The 22,332-nt window shown below is 36.1% G+C and overlaps 2 protein-coding genes across 8 annotated transcripts in view; one reads left to right on the top strand and one right to left on the bottom strand.

Moving 5' to 3' along the window:
* LOC117567239 (protein furry) overlaps positions 1-22,332 on the top strand; it is a 70,537-nt gene that overhangs the window by 23,180 nt on the left and 25,025 nt on the right. For all 6 annotated transcript variants that reach the window (XM_034247078.2, XM_034247087.2, XM_034247081.2 and 3 more), the window contains one exon: positions 61-224. In XM_034247078.2, the coding sequence (XP_034102969.1) occupies positions 61-224 (164 nt within the window). The remainder of the gene's footprint in view (positions 1-60; positions 225-22,332) is intronic.
* On the bottom strand, positions 1,863-21,938 carry LOC117567241 (uncharacterized). 2 transcript variants are annotated; one of them, XM_034247088.2, is made up of 7 exons: positions 20,458-21,938; positions 13,171-13,313; positions 12,781-13,034; positions 12,351-12,472; positions 9,919-10,037; positions 9,598-9,665; positions 1,863-3,641 (listed from the first exon to the last, which is right to left on the bottom strand). In XM_034247088.2, the coding sequence occupies exons 1-7, from the start codon at positions 21,184-21,186 to the stop codon at positions 3,544-3,546; spliced, it is 1,533 nt and encodes a 510-aa protein (XP_034102979.1). In that variant the 5' UTR covers positions 21,187-21,938; the 3' UTR covers positions 1,863-3,543. The 2 variants fall into 2 exon arrangements, with proteins under 2 accessions (XP_034102979.1, XP_051859877.1); XM_052003917.1 differs by lacking the exons at positions 9,598-9,665; positions 9,919-10,037.

Raw genomic sequence — 22,332 nt, 5'->3', positions numbered from 1 at the left:
AACATTTCTAATTTATGTCTGTACTTTCGTATTCTTTTCTCTCCTTTTCTTTTTTTTTAGGGAATATCCTTGCGATCATTACACCTCGGTCATAACCGTAACGCTGTTAATGACGGGCTGTCCACGTGTTGAGGTGCATGCCACCGCATTGCAGCTGCTGCAGATATTGGACAAACGTTTCTTTGGCAGCGTCGTTGGCACGCTGCACAGCGACAATGAGAAAGGTAGGAGCTATCCAGCATAATTAAATCGCCACCGCATCTAACCGACTAACAAACTTGAGCAAAACGTTGCTATTAAAGATTTATAACTCAACAAATAGGAACTTTAAACGTTGAAATTTATTTTTAGCAATGAAAACGTTTTCGTTAGGTGAACAAAAGTGCTGCAACTCTTAAATTAAATTTAAATAAAATTAAGCAATTGTTTTTTAAATGACTCATCTCAAATTTTGGTTGGTTTAATTGTCACCAATGGTTAGGTTTACTTTGTTCTTGTTCTCATGCGCAGCTTTTGTCTAACTCTCTAATTTTCATACTTGGCTAAGCAATTTTCTAAATTTCCATAATTTGCTTAATTTTTTGCTTCTGCCGTTTTTGCGGATTTTCATTTGGTTTTAATCTGTTTGTACGTTTCTCACACTCACTTCGCTGGCTTATTTTGGATTATTGAAAAAATGTGGTACGAGTTTTCGGTGGTTTTTTCTTTCTTTTCTTTTCTTATGAGGAAATATATATAATTTGTATTTATGTTCAAGCCTCTCCATACAAGGCAGCGTTTTCCGTTGTTCTGCTTGCCATCCATTAAAATCTTCTTTTAAGCAGCTTTTAAGTAAAATTTTGAGCTCGTATAAAATTCTCAACTTGAGCTCAGCCGCAGATCCACTAAAGCAGAGTGTGTGTGTGTGTTTATGTGTGGCAATTTGATTGAATTGAATTGAATTCTTTTTGCATGTTCCTCGTTCGCTTCGCTTTGCTCTGAATGTTGTTAGAAATCGCTGGGGAATTCGAGTTCAGACGCATTCCTGTGGCGGCATCCTCTGTGCATAATTTCATGGCAATTTGTTATGCACAATGCTCGCTGGGCCATTAATGTTTATATTCCTGTAAATTGCTGGCCAATATGCCACAGAGCAGCAATGCAAAAAGACAAAGCAAATCGGAAACAAATGAAAAGTTTCATTTGATGAGTGGTTGACTATGAAATACCCTAACTAAGGAATTTCTTCGAATTGAGTTTTTATTTAATAAAGTTAATTTTTAAAGCATCCATTTGTTGCTTTGTCTGACAATCTGATATATTGCGTATTATATGGTATATTTTGAATGTAATATTATATCGATATACCAAATATAACCTTCGGTATATTTTAATATTTTTTGGTATATTAATATGGTATTTTATTGCGTCTTTATTGAAAATGGGGTATCTCATAGTCGAGCACACTCGATTATAGCATTCTTACTTGTTTTTAAATATTTGTATTTAATTTATTTTATAGTAAAATGATTTTCATTTACACAAAATTTAAATTTTACAATGATGTAACTTTCCGATAACGTTTATTTTTAAATTGTTATTTAAGTATTTAATTGAAATATGTTTTATTCTTTTATTATATGTTTTTACTACATTCCTATACCCACCCAAATTGAATTTTACGCAAATTAGTTTTCTTTGATTTTATTTGGAGTATTTATAATTCCAAAATGTGTATGTGGGTCAAGTAGGATGCCAGAAATTAACGCTTATTCATTAAGGCAATTAAGAAAGTACTCAGCTAATGCGCCTAGACACGTTGCCTCTAGCTTCCTACTTAAATAGCTATATTTATTTTTATTCACTGTAGTCGTTGTTGTGAGAATTTAGGGATTGTAAGCAACAAGTTGTATGTTTTTATAGGCGTAAAATTGAGAGACTTTCTGTGTGTTTTTGTGATTGTTATTGTTGCTCGTTTCTGGTTCCTGGTTGCTCGTTGTTTTCGGCTGTTTGTCCTAAAGTTGAGCTTTAAACCGGCCCAATTCGGATCGTTGTGGCTTATAAGCCAACGCGCTGCCTGCACTTGACAAGCTTTGTGCTGACCTTTTCCCGTGCACCTAAGCAGCTTAACTTTTGTTTTTCTTACTGTTGTTGTTGTTGTTATATTATGGCCATTGGGCAAATTGTCCAGGTGGGTGGCTTAGTGCTTGTACTTTTGGCCAGCTTAAGGGAATGTTGCAGGTTGGCTTGCCTCCACTTGACCAAATGGAAATCGTTTAATGGGCTCATTTCTGACATAGATCCCTGGCTCCCTAAATTCCTCAATCCACATCAAAATTGTTATGAAATCGAGCGATGTAAGTTTCCTTTATTTTTAGCTTAATTAGAAACTTTCTTTGGGCTGTTTTTCGCCTTTTTTCCCCTCCCCAAAGTCAAAATTCATTTTGCGTGAACATAACTAACATTTATTACGATCCAATTAAAATAGACTTAATTTGTGTTTTTTTTTTGGTTTTTGCTATTTTGATTATACAATATATCCATTAAGAGTTTAGCATATTGTGGTTAATATTGTTGTGACTATTGCATTTTGATTTATAATGAATTCAATTATCGCATTGTCAATTAAGCATCATTTAAAACATAATTAGTTTAATGTTAATGCGCACATACACATAAATGAGGGGGTAAGAACAATATATACATACATCCATATGCATATATTAATACCACAGAGATAACACCACGAGTTGCCGTCGGCGCTTTTAAAGTTTTACTCAAATTCGGTTCAGAGTGTAAACAAATTCATACCCAAAGCGTTTATTTTGTTAATTTATTTCGGTCTCTATAATTGTGTCACGATATGGGTATGGGTGCTTATAGAATAGATGGGCGCTTGCTTAACATCGGCAAAAATCAATATATAAATCTTTCTTTAAATGTCAAATTCGAATTGCGTAAAATATTCATAAACATTGAAAGGTTTTCTTGAAAACAACAAATATAATCTCTTAGATTTTTTCATTTGTGTACAGTATATTTTGAATGCAGTAGTAATACATTAATACCACATATATAATTCGGTATATTTTAGTATTTTTTTCTTAAAAGACGGTAGCGTGTATTTCTTGTTTTTAGTTGCATTCTAAGCTTTGCAACTAATATTCCCGATGTTATCTTGCATATAAAAAAAGCTCTATTTGGTAATTGAAATTTACAATTTTCCTTGTTTCTTTTACGAGTAAAATCAATTTAAGCTGAAGTTCTTCTAGATTTTTTATAAAGCGTTTCAACGCTTTTGTTTTTTCGTTTTACGTTTACGTTTTATTCTTTGCTCATTTTTTTTCTTTTTAGTTTTCTTTGGCTTTAGCAACATCACAAACAGGTTTTTCTTTCGTTTTCTTTTTTTTATGCTTTAATTTACGAATAGCTAAGATATCCTTTTGCATTTTGTGCAAATCATATAATTAAAATGCGAACACCTTAGGGTATTCTCTGCTTTGCTTGCCTCGCGCTGCATTTGCGTTTCGTGCAATTTTCTGGAGGTGTTTTCGTGAGTCTGCTTCACTTAAGTGGATGCAACTCATGCATCTCATTCCAGCAGTGTTGTGTCATCATGCGTCGCCTGGTTGAGGTACCGGTGTTGCGGCAATATTCCGAGACTGTCAAAGAAAGCAAAATAATACCTTGTAAATTAAGTGAAAAACTGTTTGCGAAAAATGTGTGTGTGTGTGTGTGTGTGTGTTTACGATGAGTTTATAAATTATCGTCACAACAAGAGAGCGTAAAAAGAAAAAGAGAACTCATTAAAAGGCGTTGGTATTTGTGGCCTGTCGTTTGCCAGTGCAAAAACTTGATTGACGTCAGGCCAAGACAGGGGCAAAAGGAGCCATATCCCTTTCCACTATAGAACTCACGCTTTTCCACCTCCCACAATGTATTGCTTAACAATGTGGTTGAGTTTCGAGTGGGCGTGCTATAAATTTACCAGACGCTTGTTTTCGAATTCCACTTTCAAAAGTCAAAAGGAACATGAAATTCTTGTCTTTTTTGGGTAAGAAAAAGTTAGATACATTATTATTAACAAGTAAGAAAGCTTTAGTCGAGTTTGTTCGACTGTGATTTACCCGCTACTTATTTGAAATAAAAGCAAAACAGTGCGGTATTTTTGTTAAAATATACCAAATTAATATACCACAAAAATACTGAAATATACCACAGGTAATCGGTATATGAATAAACGTAGTAAGAAGTTATAATAACCTTCTCCCCTATGGTTATGACAATAATACTAAAATATACCATTGGCTTTAATTGGTATATTGATATAGCACCACATTTTAAATATACTATAGAGTACAAAATATACCAGATTGTCAGTCAATATTGCTAAGATATACGCCCTTCTACCCTATGGGGTGCTGGATTTAATACAAAATGTTTGGAGATTTGACCATAATTGGTTAATTGGCGCACAATCGTGTGCATTTAGCCTAATGACGGCTAATAATCCTGTGTTCATAATTTAGCATATTTCCATTTTTATTACGCTTGGAGTCATAATTTAGCATATTTAACATTTCCATTGCCATTGAATTTGTGCACAAACACTTTTGACCTTTTCTATCCTATTATTTTTTTTTTAATTTGAAGTCGTTTATTTACCTGGTCGACGACCGCGATTTCAATTTAGATTTGTCTAGCAGGGGCAGCTCCTAATTTTACTACCATTTCTTTCTCGCTTTATGTGAATTTGTTTGTAAAAAGTTTTTTTTTTGTCAAAGGACATTTTGCTTATCTGCGCATTGCAGATGACTGAGGCTATAATTTTTGGTCTATTCTCGGTTTTTGCCTTTCAATACAAAAATTTACATTTGTGTGCAGCCAGCAACAGCCATAACAACAACAACTACAGCAATTGCCAGCATTTACGACCGGCATTTCAAGCGTTAGTTTTGAGCGTCACTCAACTTGAAAAATGTTTGCAAATTAGAGGGCGTGGTCGCCTCTGTGTGTGTGTAATGACAACTCACGATGAGGGCACATTTTGTGCGGGGGGGAGAAAAGTAATTTCGGTGATTTCGATTTTCAATCAGTTGCGCTATTGTTTGATAATTTTCACTGATGTTTTGTTGATTTAATCCCAATTTTAATTCGGATTTTAAATGCAGTCTTTCATAATTTTAATTGTGTGTTTTTCAAAACATATTTTGAAGCGGATACTTTTATTCTACTTTCACCATATTGTGTTTCCAAGCCAATCTGTGCCAATCAATCATGCATACGCCATTCACACACAGACACACACCCATTTTAATGAAATTTGATAAACAACTGTGAAATCGTGTGTTGGCCTGGGTGTGTTTTTGTTTGAAGTTTTCCACATATTTTGTGTTAATACCCTAGCTATATGTAGGTAAAGTAGAGGAATATGCAACGCAGAAAGAGATTAACAACTGAAATAAATGTGAAAATATAAAAAATGCCTTATAGAAAATGTGTTTATAAAAACTTTATGGAATGCTACTTTAAATTTGTATTGGCTAACCACAAATTTGTAGTTTAAATTTGCAAGCATATTTGGGTTTCGATAAGCAGAAGAAAAAATAAAAAATAGCACTGATTACTGGATTTGTTTTTATGCAGTGAATTGTTGCTGCTGCTGCTGGAACCGATGACAAAAACAGCAGCGTTCCGAATGAAAATTGTCGGTAATTTTCACTGAGATTGGGTTGATTTTAAAATGCAAAAAGGGTTCGCTTTGACCCGTCGCGAACCAAAAAGCCTGGCCAGCGGCAGTTTTTGCGCTGTCTGCTTTAATTAATTTATTAAAAACCAATTTGAATTAACTGCGTTACGTTGCGTTGGTGTTTTAAAGTGTTGCCGACTCAAATATCTTTAGTTGGCTGTGGAATGAAATCATCATCATCATCATCATCGTCGTGAGCTGGAGTGATGATGTCATTAGCTGCATAAATCAAAACGTTGAGATTTGGCAAGAATTGAATTTGAATTCATTTGACAAGCTGCCCTATTCATTGAGATATATAAGAGTCACAGTTACTATATATACATCAATGTGTCTCGAGTGTGGGTAGAGATTAATGATAACAGAGCTTGCGTCAGCATTTGCTGTGAGTGTCCTGCGAATATCCCAAGTGAATTATTAACTAAATTATACAGACGCAACAAACAACAAAGGGGCCAAAATTGTTGTTGTTGGCCAGCAAAAAAAAAAGCATAGAGAGAGTGAAAGAAAAGTCACAGTAAAAGTGCGGCTAAGTGCCAAGCCCGCAAGCTAATTTATAAGGACAGTTATCTGAGTCTATAGTTGCTCTGGCACCTACAGTTGCTTTAATGGCCAAACAGATGCCCAGAGGACTGACGGCAAAAACATTGATTGACTTGGATGTGGCGCAAAATTGCCGTCACGATGTGTGTGTGTGATGCGTGATGTGAGCTGCTCTAGGCGAAACGTAATGAATGAGCGAGCGCTGAGTGCTCTACGCATAAATTGCATGCAGCGCACGTTTTACACGGCGTATGAGCAATACGCACGAAAAAAGTGCTTCAGTATGCGCAACGTGTGCGGAAAACTATATGCTACTACACTATACTTTACCCAATCAAAGACTGTGATTAACTCATGCACGATTGAAATTTTCACACGTTTGAAATGCAAAACTTGAATGAAATTTGCCAGGAAATTGTCGAAATTCGAGACGTGCTGCGCGTGTGTCTGCAGCTAAATAGCGACTGCGATTGTGCTCGGCTTCTGATAATTAGATTCAAAGTCATTTTAAAAAACGTTAAAGTTAATGAGGGTCAAAGGCTGTGTGTGCTTGTCGGCTACTCGTAATTCAAAACCAACGCTGCACCTACGCGCGAGTCACCAGCAATTAACGCTAAAATCAGTTAATGAATTTGCCTACATCAAATCGATTAGTGCCCATTTCCAAAGAACATTTTCTACCTCGACCAGCCAAACCTAAAGGCCATATGTGTCTAGAATAGATAGCTATGTAGTCAGTTTTGTTTTAAAGCAATACACAAAGGACCTTCATGTAAACTTCACTCTTAATTTTGCACAAACTGTGCAGTCGTGTTTGCTTATTGCATGTGTGAAATGTATGTTAAGAGCCGTGATGTGACTCTTGACGTTGTGATTCATGAATTTACCTTGTGTAAATGGATATTAGCTGCATTGTAAGTTTTCACACAAGCACTGAAGAGAACTGTATTCTCATGTTTATCGTCTGCCAATCTCAGTGTCATTTCAACCGGATGTTGCACAGACAAGTTATTGTGGAAAACTGTTCCATTAAATGCAGAGCACGGCAAAAGCCGGATGACACCAGCTGTCACTCGCAGCTTCCGTTGAAAATGCAAAGATCGGTATTTATAGGGCAACTGATGGTCGAGCTAACTCATGCGCAAAATGTATCTCTTTTTTTATTCGTCATATTCAAAACTTACAAAGGTGTTATAACTTAGTGAAAAGGTATCTGAGAAAAGGTATTTACGATATTAGTTGCTTTCATTTGCAATAATAAAACCAAGTTCATCTGTCTGCCATCTGTCATCTAAACACTTATGGCAATCTCTTATTCAGTCCAATTTTTGTCATACATAATAATAATCACATTTGCGAGGGTTCGAAGATGACATAATAAATAATATGAATAATATATGATTGTTATTGTATGTTAAGCGCTTTCTACCTTAACTTGGTAGACAATTTCGTATATTTTGTACTCTTTGGTATATTTGGAATGTAGTAGTATATACTAAATTTAATATTTGATAACTTCTTATATTTTATATTATTTGGTATATTTTGAATGTATAACTACATCTATGTACTAAATATATTATTTGGATATTAAATTGTTGTCGGTATATTTATTAGTATTTGGTATATTTAATATATTTGTATTTATTTATTTAGTATATTTAAAAAATACCATTTTTGAATGGCTAGTGGGTATCTCAAAGTCATGCACATTCGACAGTAGTTTTCTCACTTGTTTATAAATCCTTGAGAGCTCAATGTCAGCACTTGGTAACTGGTTACACAGTAACTGCAACGCCAACTGCGATGACAACGACACTTGTGCTGTCACGGTAAGCTTTATTGCAGTCGCCGGCTGTGTTTAATGCTTAAGCTGAAGATAACCAGGATAGCAAGCAGTCGCGATTCGCAATACTGCAAGTCTTTATCTCTTGTGCTTATTTACTTAAAAGGCAAAAAGCAAAAAAGTGAAAAAAAGCGAAGGCGTCCCTTCGGGAAAGCACAGAATTTTTTAATAATTCTTGTGTTGGGCTGTGACAATGGCAACGCTAATTTCATTTGATGTAATCGTTGCTGCTCGTGGGTTGTGAAACACACTCGTATCACACCTCTTGTTTAAACAGTCTGTCAATATTTGCATGAAATACACACGAAGGTTCTTACTGTTTTGATCCTTTTAACCTCGACGGGATAACGAGACAGGCAGAAATGCAGACAGACAGACTCAACCGGAGGCTCAACCATCTCTCGGCCATCGTCATCGTCATCATCATCGGGTTTAACATTCACCATTTACTTTAATTTGATTTACATTACATATTTGCTGCGCACTTGCACTTCGTTTCACATGCTCACGACGAAATGAGCAACATTTTTCGCCCTTTTTTTTTGCAAGTTATCCCTTTTATCTTTTTTACAGCTCAATCTGCAATCAAATTGCCAGGCTCAATATACATATTTAATTGAAAATCACCGCCGTACTCAAATTGCATAAATAAAATATGCGCTACCCTCAAAAGTATGCTATAAAAACGCGTTCACTAACTTTAATTAGCCAAGTGGATGGAGGGGAGATGTTCATAGCATTAGTATTCATAGTTTTGCCAATAATTCTGAAGACGAAAATAGACTCGACTAATTAATTGAGCAGAAGACTTGACAAAACTTTTATTGAACAAGTTTCGCATAGTTCAGCAACAATGTACAAGTTGAAAATTCCTTGAATTAATTGCACTCAAAGTTGGTTAACATCTTTGTATATTCTTTTTCTATATATAATATTTTTATAATTTATCTATATAAAATATGCTTTTCTTTTGCTAGTTATTTGCTAAAACCAATTGTTTATACATAAGTATTCAATATGTTGTATGACTTTCTTTAGCTAGATAGGTTTTCTAAAAACAATGCTCGCATATAAATAGCCAAGTGAATCCTTTCAGTCAATAATTGTGGAGACAACAACTTGTTGCCATAAATCATTGGCCTTGGCTTCAGTCTGAAATTACATAATTAGTAAACACCGCAAATTCTATTTAGGGAAGTTGAAGTGCCCAACCTTTGTGAGCTTATGCACATAATAAGCGTTTTACTCGTAACAGAATAGATATGCGGAAACAACTGTCAGCGACAGCCGGCTGATGGTTGACGCAATAGAAAATCCTACAAGAAATTTGCAAGGTATTCCTGCATAATTTTTGCCCCTTTTCAGTGTTAAAGCACTTGATTGTAATTTCTGTGAATTTGCATAACAGCTGAATGCTGAAGCAATTTGTTAAGTGTTTTGCGTATTTTCCCCAAAAATTTGTTTTCACTTTCTTTCTTACCTGTCACTTGAGTGATGCCTTCACGTTGAGCCGATGAGACACGTCGGAAAATGCTGAGCACCGCTTTGCTGTGAAAATGCGTAATGGTAATTACAGTAAGAAGAATTACGTATTCAAATATGCCTCGCAAATAAAAAAGATACCCTGTAAATTGTGTGACAACATTCGAAAGTAATTAGATAAATTAAACGAAGTCAAACGACTTCCTAATTAATTTGCTATAAATGGAATGCACAGCTCTTACACCTACACATTTTACAGGGTATTATTGCAGACAAGCAAAGCACACAATTTATTGGCATGATATATTTGGCTACTTACCGAAAATTTTGTCCGCTCACGCAATAAAGCACAAAATTGATGCCAAAATTTGTTATGAAGAACGCATTGAAAATATACTGTAGAACAATTGTTGTATTCTGTGTCTTGGCTGTTTGTGTCTGTTGACGGAAGAGAGAGAGAGAGAGAGAGAATTGTGGAGTATGAAAGGAAAATTGTCATTAGATGCGCTTCAAAGCAATTGAAATATGTGTTTTTTGTTTTGTCATCCATCCATCCATATGCTCATAAGGCGCGCTGCTCCATCATATGTTCTATTTTTGGAAATTTATGCTAAAGATGAAACTGATGACGCGTACTTTAAAAATTACGCAAGGTATTTTCGCTTTGATATCACATTATGAGCGATAATCATTTCCAATGAATTGCTAATTGCAATTGATGTTTCGGTATTTAGGCACATCTATATATTGATTGACCTGACCTGAACTGTTTTGCTCTGTTCCCCGGACACGTGTCTGAAGGTTTTGACCTGTTGAGCTATGTACATATGTAGCACACATTTCCAGGCTGTTGCCCAGTCGAAAGCTTTCCGCTCAATTAATTTTGTGTCGCAATCAATGTTCAAGTTAGTCGCATGTTTATGCATACTCTACTATGTATGAGTTTACGATGTGATTTTTTTTCGGGAGGATGGAAAACAATTTCTATTCATTCGTTCGCTCAGCTGTCAGCATCCTGACATTCACATCAAAATACAGTTACCCATCCAAGGAACGAAAAACGGGAAGCATTTGACGTGTTTTACATATAAAATAGAGAAAAGACAGGACAAAAGGACTACTACTGAATTTTTGTCGTTGTTACGTTCGTTCTCTCGTGTGTGACGATAAATTCCGTTGCGTTTGCTCATTTTCTTCACATCACGAGTTGACAGGACCATTTCAGCAAGTTGGCAGCCCGAGCTTCGAAAAAAATAGGCCAGTTTTCAACTTTATTGAGTTTTTTGACTTAAAGCCCCCTGCGAATTTAAGGTCTTGACAACTAACCCCCAAAAAAAACAGAGATTATCGAGCAGGTCCCTCGACTACATAAGATGCATAACCTTTGTCCTTGACACCGTCGCCTGTGCAAATGACAACCTGTTAAAATGATATTTATGTAATTAAATGTTGTAAAAGTGTCGTAAAGGATTTCCCTTGTTTTTTGTTTGGTTTTTGGAAATGTTGGCATTTTAACGATGCAAAGGTGCCCAAAGTACACAAACTAATTAAAGCCTCAGCAGAACAACACTCGATAGTCATTCCTCAGCGCTTTGATTAATGTGCCGTAACAGCAATGCTGACTTGAAGATTCTCTGCAAACAGCAGTTTTTAAATGGAAATAAATACTTTAAATTACATAAATCCAAACTGTTGAAACTCAGTTTGAATTTAAATGAAGAAAGGATTTTTTTTAAAGTTACATCCTGTAATGGATTCGCTTTGAATCTAGCTGCTGTTTCTATCTTCTCTGCAATCAGCAGTTCTTAATGGAAATGAAGTACACTTCACCAAAACACTAAATTAAAGAGTTGAAGAGTTGATTTAATTTAAATTAACAACTCAAACTGATGTTCTCTAGCTGTTTCTGTCTTTATGATTCTCTACAATCAGCAGTTTGTAAATGGAAATGAAGCACCGAAACACTAAATTAAAGAGTTGAATAGTAGATTGAATTTAAATTAAAATCTCATACTACTATTCTCTGGTTTGATTGAGTGAGCCTTAAAAGTTATACTATGTAATGAACTATTATCTGATTGAATCTTTCGCTAGGGAAGTCAACAATCTAGCTGCTGTTTCTGTCATAACTTTCAGTTACAGATAAGTCTGAAGAGAGCCAGCCCTAAACTATTTGGTCTTGACTTGAACCTATGTCAACATTGTTGGGGCCATCAACGTTGACTGACAGACGACACGCACTTCAACTCAGTCGACGAATTAGCGGCAAATTCATAGACCACAAAAACCTCACCCACTGAATGATATGTTAATGTTAATGTGTGCTGCATTTTTCTCAGACTCAGTCTTGATGTGGTTTTTATGGAAAATACGAAATAGTTTTTTTTTCTATCTGTCTGGCATTGTCACTTTGATGTAGAAATGGCATTGGTTGAATTTGATTTGCCAGTTGCAGTTGGCATCTGCAAATGTTGTTAATTAGCAGCTGCTGGCTAAACAATAAACAGAAAACTTTGTCTATTTTGCTATAGTTTAATGAACAGCGTGTGACAGCGTGATGTGTTTGTTGTCTGTTGTTTTTCCTGGTCAGTGCTGTGGCTGTCTTAATAATCAGAACTTTAATTAAACAAAACAATGAAGCGACACGTGGAGCTATCGTAATTTGATGCGATTTTCAGGGCAATGCTGCCGCCTACTTGACGTATACGTAATTTGGAATGACTATTTTTAAGTAGTTAGGCAATCACTCACCTCCCAGTAGGTTTCGATGCGGAGCAAACAGCTCGGTAAATTTAGACACACAAAAACGGTCGACACAATGAGCAGCATCTTGGTAACCTTCAATTGTGACGAGTTTTGCACCTTGCGGCGTCCTGTAAATAAATCAACGCTGAATTCAGTGTTCTGGCATATTAAAGTTAGTGTTATGAGTTGGATGATATTTCTGCGAAAGTTTGAGAAATGTTTTAAGTAGTTTTTCTTTATATTTTCACGCAGCTTTTAACTTTATCAAATGCGACGAGAAAGTTTGGCGTTAAGTAGCAGCTAATTGTTGGTATTTGTATGCACGAAAAAGTTTGCGGCAAAGGGCTTAAGCGCAAAGTTGCTGCCAACTAACTCGTATGTCAATTGGCCAGAAGTTAATGCACACACAGGTTTATATCATACGTATAGAGCTCACCTGGTTTCTGTGTTATCTCGCAATGATGCTGCGAGTTTGCTGCCTCAAGTTGATGTTGATGTTGATGTTGTTGCTGTTGCTGCTGCTGCTCCGTTTGCCGTGTCACACTATGCTGTCCGCTTGGATGTGTGCCAGTTGACTTTTGACGCTTCAGCGATGCCGTAATGCGATACGACGACGATGATGCTGTACCACCTCCACCTCCAGATGCAGTTGTCGTCGAGTTTGTTGGCATATTAGTCATCTGTGGTTTCCTGTGAAAACAAAACAAAGTTCCAGTAGGTGCCACAAACTTGTAAATAATGCACAGCACAGCAGAGCACAGAACAGCGTAGCGAAAGTACCGCAAAAAGTAATTAACATCGCGCATTGGCAAAAAGTTCTACTCACATCTTATGCATTGTTAATGTGCGTCGCACTGTTGCAAATTTCCAAACCGTGCAACCGGTGCATGTATTGAGCACCGTGATGGTGGTAAACGGCACCGCATAAACAACAATCGAGTCCCAGTAGTTGAAGAGCGCCAGTTGTTCCTGCAAAACGATGTTAAAGACACTCTCGCATTCAGTTCAGTTTATCGTCTGCTGCACTCTGATTCGATTAATGTGTGTGCTGACCAACGAGACGTATACGTAACACAGTTATGGGTAAATTCGATTGCCCACGGGCCAGCTAAAAGCTAACAACCGATGCCCCAATTGTGTGCTCGAAAAACGTTTAAAGCAATTAAATTCATGCGAACTGCAACCCGAAAAAAGGTGAAGGAAGAGAAACCTTCGATTTGTGGAGCGAAGCTAAAAGGATTTACTGTATGCAGAAAAGCTATTGAAAAAAACGAACCACGATAATGCCCAGTGGACCTCAAAAAAAAAAAAGGAAGAGAGCTACACTAGAGTGTGCTCGATTGTGAGATACCCGCTACCCATTTTCAATAAAAGCAAACTATTATTATATACTATTATACTAAAAATATACCGAATAAATATACCGAAAAATATTAAAATATACCGAAGGTTATACTAGCTATATATAATAAAAGCAAAACAATGCGGTATTATTATGTACAGAAAAGTACTAAAATATACCGAATTCTAAAATGTAATATATACCATATTCTACATTCAAAATATACCATAGAGTACAAAATATACCAAATTGACAATCATAGCAACTTTTATAAAATATAATATATACTTATATACATATGTACTATATATTAGTATATAGTATATATTTTGTACTCTTATTCTAAACTTCAAATTTTGTCCTTGCATTGTGGTCGATTTATAAAACCAACTCCAACTGAATGCATCACTAAAAATTCACTATTTCTGTTTGTGACAGACAATTTCCGCTTATCACTAAGTTAGAATAACCTTTTACCCGAGTATAAAAATGGTGTAAAGACAGACAGAGCGAAAAGGCAGTTGCCTTAGATATTCAGTAGTGAATATAAATGCACAAAAGTGCCTTTTTGTCGACATGATTAATGCATGCATATAAATATATGCTGATGTGAAGGATACTTTTGCGTCTATCAAATCCTTTTCTCTATCTCTTGGCACTGACTTTTGCTATTTGTTTTGAGCTTTAGCTATTTGCACATCGTGGTGTTGTTAATCCAAGCTGAAAGCTAATTTCCAGTTTCTTTTTTTCTACGTCCCCCTAGAGTTTTTGCTCTTGTTAACATTTTTTCTGGGTAATGTTAAGGAAAAAAAATAGAATATAGTATTATGTATTGTTTTCCACCGTTTCGTTTTAATTCGTATAATAGTTTTAAAAAAACCAACGCAATAATTCACGAACATCTGCCACTTGAATTGAGATGCTGCTTGTTGGTCGTTGGCTTTATTATTTTTTATACCGCAGATGCTGGGTGTGTATTGCGTATTTATCACCCACTTACAGACGATTTCGGGATTATTTTCCACAGGCGCGCAGTGCTAATTGAATTGCGAAATTAAATTGCGGCGGTGCTTAGACTGCCTTTAAATGTGAAGAAATTGCAGTTAATTAGCAATTCCAGCTGGCAGCTGTCTGAGTTTCATCTTACAAATTTCAATTTCAATGATATAAATAAATAAAATTCATTTCTTATGCCAGAGATAGAGAATAAAGATGCGCAATTTTGTGTTATAGCAAAATTACATAAAAGTTTACTATATTTTTAGTTTAGTGTCTGCGCAATTTTGGGCATAGTTAAGCTGACTTAAATGACTTTCGTTTAATCGACATTTGTCAGATTTATGACTCTGACCGCATTTGATTGCTTGAGGGAAATCTATCCGACTAAAGAGTCAGTCAATCAATTAGAGGCGAGCTGGTTGGTTGTTGTTTTAGTCTCTCAGAATTGTTGCCTCGTAAAGATCAAGAAAATTCAATTTAATTTCGATTTTTCGCTTTCGACGTGTATTTATCTATATTTTGTGGTTGCTTGATTGCTTTTTTTTTTGAGCTTTCAGTTGGCCATGTCGAGTGGATTTGAAGCCTAATAGGTCGTAAAATTTCAATCAATGGTAGTTTGTTGCTGCGCTGCTGCTGCTGCTGCTGCCATTGTGACCAGTTCGAAATTGGATTTGAGAAAAGTTGCAGCACACACATGATGATGGGCATGTGCAGCACATAATCATCACATATTCAATTATTAGATTCGAGTCTTGATTATGTTGCCAATATTTGAGTTGTCTTCGCACGAGGCGTCAAATTGCAATTGCATAACAAATTTGTTTTAAAGCCCTCACCCACACACAGTTTTCACAGTTCAACAAGTCGGACAACATGATGTACAGCTCTGACAAATTTAACAGCTCTCTGTCTGTCAGTCTGTCTTGTAGGCATTTGATGATGCGTTTTGCAGACGTCAGAATGGATTTGCCGCATTCCTTTGCGCTCTCGATTTCAATTTGTTTTCTGCAGCTGCCCCTCAGGCACTTTCATCTTCGACCCCATCTCTCCTTTTATGACAGTCTATTAAGCACTGCTGCTGTTGTGTCCAGCTGCTGCTGTGAGAATGCTGACAATGTGCGTGTCGACACTGTGAATAGCTTCAATTTTAATCCAACTCAGTCATGGCCTATAATAATCTTAACTCAGTGCTGAACCTTGTCTTCTGCACATAATTGGATGTTTCGAGTGCGACGTGCATAATTTCCAACCAGAGAAAATGATTACGAATTCGAATCTTAAAAGAAGCCACACAGCCGTCATTGTAGGACAGATAGAGAGAGTTAAAAGCTAAGGCGCCAATCTAGTTGTAATTATTTATTTCATTTCTAAAATTGAGTAAACTCAATCCGCTCAAATTATTTCGAGACTTTTGTGGCTTCATTTAGCTTTCAAGTTTACTTTTAAAAGTAAATCACAAATTTAATTGTGCTGAAACATATTGCTTTTAATTATTTTAGCCGAAGTAGGAGAAACTTTAAAAAACTAATTAGGCTTAATTTATGCAATTACTCGTTCCATTAAAGTTTAAAGACTGTTTGCATTAAGCTCATTTGATCTAAAATCAATTTAGCTATCTAGTTAATTATGCAATTTTTTATGTCACTGCTTCAATTGAGGAAAGTTCAGTTGCTATAAACTTAAAAATGCTTTAAGCTTGTTTGATCTAAAATGAATTTAGTCAACCAATTAGTAAAGTATGCAAAATTTGCTGCAGTTTTTATGGCGCTGCTTTAATCGAGAAAGGTTCATGATGACACTAGCATTCCACTTTTCTTTCATAAGTACTTTTCTCACTGTGAATTTTAGTTCACAAACGCAAAATTTCCAGCAAATTTTTTAGGACTGCCTAAATTTAGTGAAGTTCATTTAACAAACTCTACTTTTATAAATACTTTTCTCTCTGTGTAGTTTCTTTCAAAAACTTACAAAGAAAACAAAACTAGAAATGGCTTTAAGTTTATTTGATCTAAAATTAAATGTGCAAAATTTGCAGCAATTTTTTTGGCGCTTTAATTAAATGAACTACACTTTAAAAGCTCCTCGTTCATTCGCATTCTCACTGTGTAGTTCAGATTACATAAGACATACACAGCTAATGCGGTAATTGAAACATGCTAATGGACTACCGAATTTTTTCTAATTCAATATTCTCATGTCTTTCTCTGGTTGAGATACTAAGCTAGATTATTTGTGGGGATAATTTCTATGAAAGCGAATGTGTTTGTGTTTGTCTGTGGCATTCATTTGCTTTGCACCTAGCTCAAGGATGTGTGCATGGCATGTGAAATGTTGCTTGTTGAAAATTATTGACAAAAAAAAGAAAGACGAAAATGTATCAACAGCTTTTCAATATTGTTTACCGTTAGTCGAACTGAATGTCAATAGCGGGGCCAAAAGAGCCCACGCTCTCAACCTCAAATAATTTGCAACAATGTGTGGCAACCGAAACGCCCATTCGTTGATACGGTAAATATGGGCACATCACTCATACGACACGTTCACCATCAGCAAATGCCAATGTTTGTGTATTCAATTTTCCTCAACGTACATATTTTTGTTGTGTCTTTTATTTTTTTTTCGAAACGCTGCTGATTGAATTCGATTGCCTCCAGACGTACTTGAAAGCGAGATGGACGAGTAGAAAAATGAAGAACAACTTTTTTTTTTTTTGGTAGGTGCTCTATCATGTTTGTGCTGGGTGCCGCCTTGTTTCCACTTCACGCTTTGCTTGCGCGCTTTTGCCAATTTGGCTAATAGAGGCGACTACGCCAAAGACTGTGTCTTCCTTTTCCTTTTCGCTTTTTTTTTTTGTGGCTGGACAGGTGTGCGAACGATCTTTTGTGCGATTTGTTTGACTTGCATTGTCTGTGTGAAATTAGCATTGAATTTCCAATTCCAAGCGGCAAATGAGAGAGCGTTCGCTGTGCAAACAGAAATTCGAGATTTATCGCGCCCGCATTGTCGGGGAAATTGTCGCGGCGCCACAATAATTTTTTCGCCAATGAAACGGGACACACCCAAAAAAGAAATGCGTGTTGACAAAGTTGTTAGAAGCCGAAGGGAGACAGAGAAGGAAGCAGAGTATCCATTCATTCGATAGCATCGGAGAAGTAGGTGCGTTGTCCTTGCCACGCTTTCTATTGTTAGGTTGTTGTCGTCTTTTTATACCCGTTACGCATATGGTAGAAGGGTATTATAACTTGCAGGAAAAGTAGGCATCTCCAAGTGTATATATTCATGATAAGCGTCAACAGCCGACACGATTTAGCAATCCCCGTTTGAAGGAAATTCATTTGTATGGGCCGAAACGCCTTACTACGGGTTTTAGTTGCTTTGACTGAAACTATGGTATATTTTGCAAATATAATCTTTGGTATTTTTATAGTAATTTTGGTATATTTTGCATTTTGTGGTATAATTTGGAAATATAGCGTTTAGTACAATTTTAGTATTTTTGCGGTATATTAATTTGGTATATTTAAAAAATAACACCGAACTGTTTTGGCTATCTGGTATCTCACAGTCGAGCACACTCGATTATAGCTTTCTTACTTTTTTTTTTTTATTGTGGTTAAGTAAAAAATGTTTGTTCGGGCTTAGGCTATACCCTGTCAACAAGGGAGTGAGCACAGCACGCGTCGATAGCGTGTGATAAGCCAAGATATGGAGTAGATTAGCACGACAAGTTGAGCGCTTTAATTACTTTAATTGCGAAGGTAATTAAAGAGAAATTACAATTAGCATAGCTGGATCGGAAGGTAATCTAAAGGCAATGTAAAATATGTTGAATTCTCTGTTTGTTTAGGGTATCTTGTCTGCCATCAATTTGCAACTCTTTTTTGGTTTTTTTTGGGCATTTCTTGACTTACTGCTGCGTTTTGTGCCACATTTCGTTCTCCTAATTTGTTGGCTAGCCTAATAAATTGTCAATTTGTGCCTAACTCACTCAGCAGTCTGTTTGATTAATTGGCGACGTTTACCAAATGTTATTGTCTTTCACTTGGCTTGGTTTCCTATCTCTTTGTCTTATATTTTTTTTGTATACCGCTTAGCTAGTTAACAATTTGTTGTTAATTGGCACACGAAGCTCCTGCAGAGTGACAGAGAAAGGCAAGTAGTGGCCTTTTTGTGAGCTCCTCTTCCAAAGCCAAACATGATGGCAACTTTAAGAGCTTGGCAAAAGAGCTATCGAACAATTCGATTCCAATCCAAACGAAAGCGGCTTAAAAGTTAAAAAGTCACTAGAAAACATGTCACTGCCATAAAGTGCGTTAGTCTCTCCGATTGCTTTGCATTCGTTTTGCTTTTTTCTCTCAGTTTTCATTCTTTTTATTTTTTGTTATTTCTGGAGGCCACTATGAGGTTCAAATGTGCTGGCGATAAAGGATTTATCAACAGACAAACGCGTGTCATTCGATTAAATGAACGCAAATCTGTTGGTATGCAAACGACAGCAAAATGGAAGGAAACCCATTTGACAAGTGGTTTTGCAATTTTGTCTATTTGTTGAAGCATATGTAGAGCTTGGCATTCAGAAAACAAAATTTAAGGGGTTTCCTTAGGGTTCTGTTTGATGGAGTGATGAACTTAAAAAGAAGGAAATGAGTGAGGCGGAAGTAAACCGACTTTGGGGACTTGTTAAGGTTAAGTCCCTAAAATTTAACGAAACTAAAAAATTACAAATATTAAACATTATTTATTTGTATTTTGTACTTTGTTTTTTTCCTCCATAAAAATCTTATAACTTGTTCCTTGTTATGTTTGGCTCAACATTTTCAGTTGCTTTCTTACAAATTGAGCCCACATTTTTTCCTATTATTCTAATAAAGTGATTTAATTAATATAATAATATAATTACTTTTGCCTCAGCTACACATCTTTCAAAAATTGCGAAATTCATCATGACTGTAATTTTCCAAATATGTCTGAGAAACTTTTATACAATAAATTTTTTGAATTTTATTATTTTTTATCGCTTTTCCAAAGCAATGAGGCCAACAATTGAGCTTAGAGAATTTTCCACTCTAGTTTCATTATTCTTATTATTCTAATAAAGTGCTCTAATTAATATAAAATCTAATTCTTAGGTTTATTTTTAACTCAGCTTGAAGAGCTTTTTACATAATCTAGTTAAACAAGCGTTAGGAATACTTTCATTATTAATTATTTTCAATCCTTCAGCCAATTAAATTTTCTCTAATACTACGCAGTGAACATGTGTGTGAACTTAATGTTTTATTATTAGATGTTATTTTTGATGACTTTTAGCTGTCGCTTCGGCACTTTTGCCAGTTATGAATGTGCGAAATCGTAAAAATTCCTGTCAACGGTTACAACAAACGATGTGAGGAATTTTTCAAGAGGGGGATGCAGCATCGAGGGGGGAGGGGAAAGAATGTGGGAAAATTGTCGATACGTGAGTCGTGTATGTTCTGTTGTCTGCTCTTTTATGGTAACCTTTTGTGGCTACCTTTTGTTGTTCGTCTGCAGCAACTTTGTGCTTACTATTTGCAGGCAGCTGCCAGCTGTTGGTATTGGCAACCCATTAAAAGTGTGATGCGATGCCACAACCCAAAAAAAAAAACAAAAAAAAGGGAGAACAACAAAAAGGAATACAAGTTTTTGGCATTACAAATATGCATTTGATTTGTGCGCATCAAAAAGAATGGGTTATGTGAATGCTTTCGGCTATACATTTTACATTGAAGAATATTCTGTTGGGGCACTCACCTTATAAGTCGTATTTAGATCGCAGATGGTAACATTCATTTTGGGATTATAAACGGGCTTGGCAATCAATATATAGGGCACACAATGCACACAGCCAGCCATTGTGAGGCCAAGCAACACAATTTTGGCACGACGCACAGTGCACATGATTTGACGCTTCAGTGGATACATGACGGCAATGAAACGCTCCACGGTGAAGGCGACAACAAACCACACCGAACAGAAGCTGGCCAAATAGCTGAAGAACGTGAAGAATTGGCAAAAATAGTCCTCGTTGTAGATGTTCACATTGAGAAAATTCAGCCATTGGACAAACAGACCGCACAGGAAACAAGTATCGCTGATAGCCAGGGCGGCCAAATAGAAACTCGATGATAATTTCCTTAGTTTAGTCATAAAGAACACGAATACGGAGAGTATGTTGCCAATGCTGCCCGTGCAGCAAATGATTGGAGTATAATATTTATTCACAAAGTCACTAATGAGAAATGCAATGCGCAGCATTTCCTCATCCTCTGAATCATCCGATTCGATTTCTGTTATATTCATGTTGGCATTATTACTGCAATTCGTATAGTTGCCAACAAGTTCCATTAAATCTGTAGTTGTTGTTATGGGTATTGTTGTTGTTGTTGTCGATATGTCGACAATGTGGCTTTCATTGAACATGGCCATTGTTGTTGCTGTTGCTGTTGTTGTGGTTTCTTCGTAGGGATTACTTGTGTCCATAATTGTGTTGCTCCTTTGCCAAAGATTATTGCCTCATTGGCTCATTGTCATTCCGCGCTCGAATGCACAAATGTCACAATCTCTGATCTATTGGTTTGTCCTTCTATTTTTCTCTCTCTATGTTTCTCTTGACTCTTTACACAAACTCTGTCATCCAAAAAAGGTAAACACAATTAGAGCAAATTAATTGTCTCTCTTTTTTTTTGTTGCTTGCCACTTGAATGAAAATTAAAAAGCAAAAACTTGCTTCATTAAATGCTGTCGAGCAGCACTTGAGAGAGCAGCAAAATGGAGGCAAAGGCAAACAAAAACCTGGAACTACATATAGTGCAAACTGCATAAAAAGTTTAGCTAACGAATTTTTCAAGTTCCTCCGCGATGATGAAGACTTTCAAAACAATTTCGTGTCCATGCAATGAATGTAATACGAAACGAAGCGCCAAAATATTCCACTTGTTGTTGTTTTTGCTGTCTATTTTTTGTTCTTTATTTCCTATTTCTCGCTTTGGTCTTTAATGATGTCAATTATAAAACAAAATTGACTTATGGGATCAGCGCTAAAAAAAATAAATAAAGAACTTTTGCAAAACTTTGTCTCTGAACTGTGGAAGTATTTGTTTTGATTTGTCTAGTTTTTTTTTTTTTCTTTGGTGAAACTTTTTTATATTTATTTTTGCACACGCACTGAAACTGGAGAACTATAGTCAAAAGTTTTGATTCGGTTTGAAAATTAGTTTGCCAACTTTTATTATTTTTTTTTTCAATTTTTATTTTTTTTAATCTTATTTTTTTTATAAGTATGTGGGAAATAAGTATTTTGCCGTCGGCGCGTTAATTTATTGTACTTTAAATCATTCGCTTGCTACTTAGGCTGCAGTTGATGTGTCCTGCAGGACAATACGCGCGAAACTAAGCCGAGACAATGGCGAAGGCGGCTTTTTAAACACTTTCAACGCGATTCGCCGCCATTGGAAGGCGCCAAAAATGCAGGCGGACAAAAGCTTTCAACACCCGAACCTTCGACCCACGGGCAATTTGCTGCGTCGACGCAGTAGACAAATGTCGACATTTCATTCATTGAATCAACAGGTGTCAAGGTCATGGTTAGTGGCAAGAACGGCAAGTTGCAACAAGTGCGTTTGTGTG

Source organism: Drosophila albomicans, chromosome 3, assembly GCF_009650485.2.
Source record: "Drosophila albomicans strain 15112-1751.03 chromosome 3, ASM965048v2, whole genome shotgun sequence".
NCBI lineage: Eukaryota > Metazoa > Arthropoda > Insecta > Diptera > Drosophilidae > Drosophila > Drosophila albomicans.
This window is presented reverse-complemented; position numbering and strand designations above follow the sequence as displayed.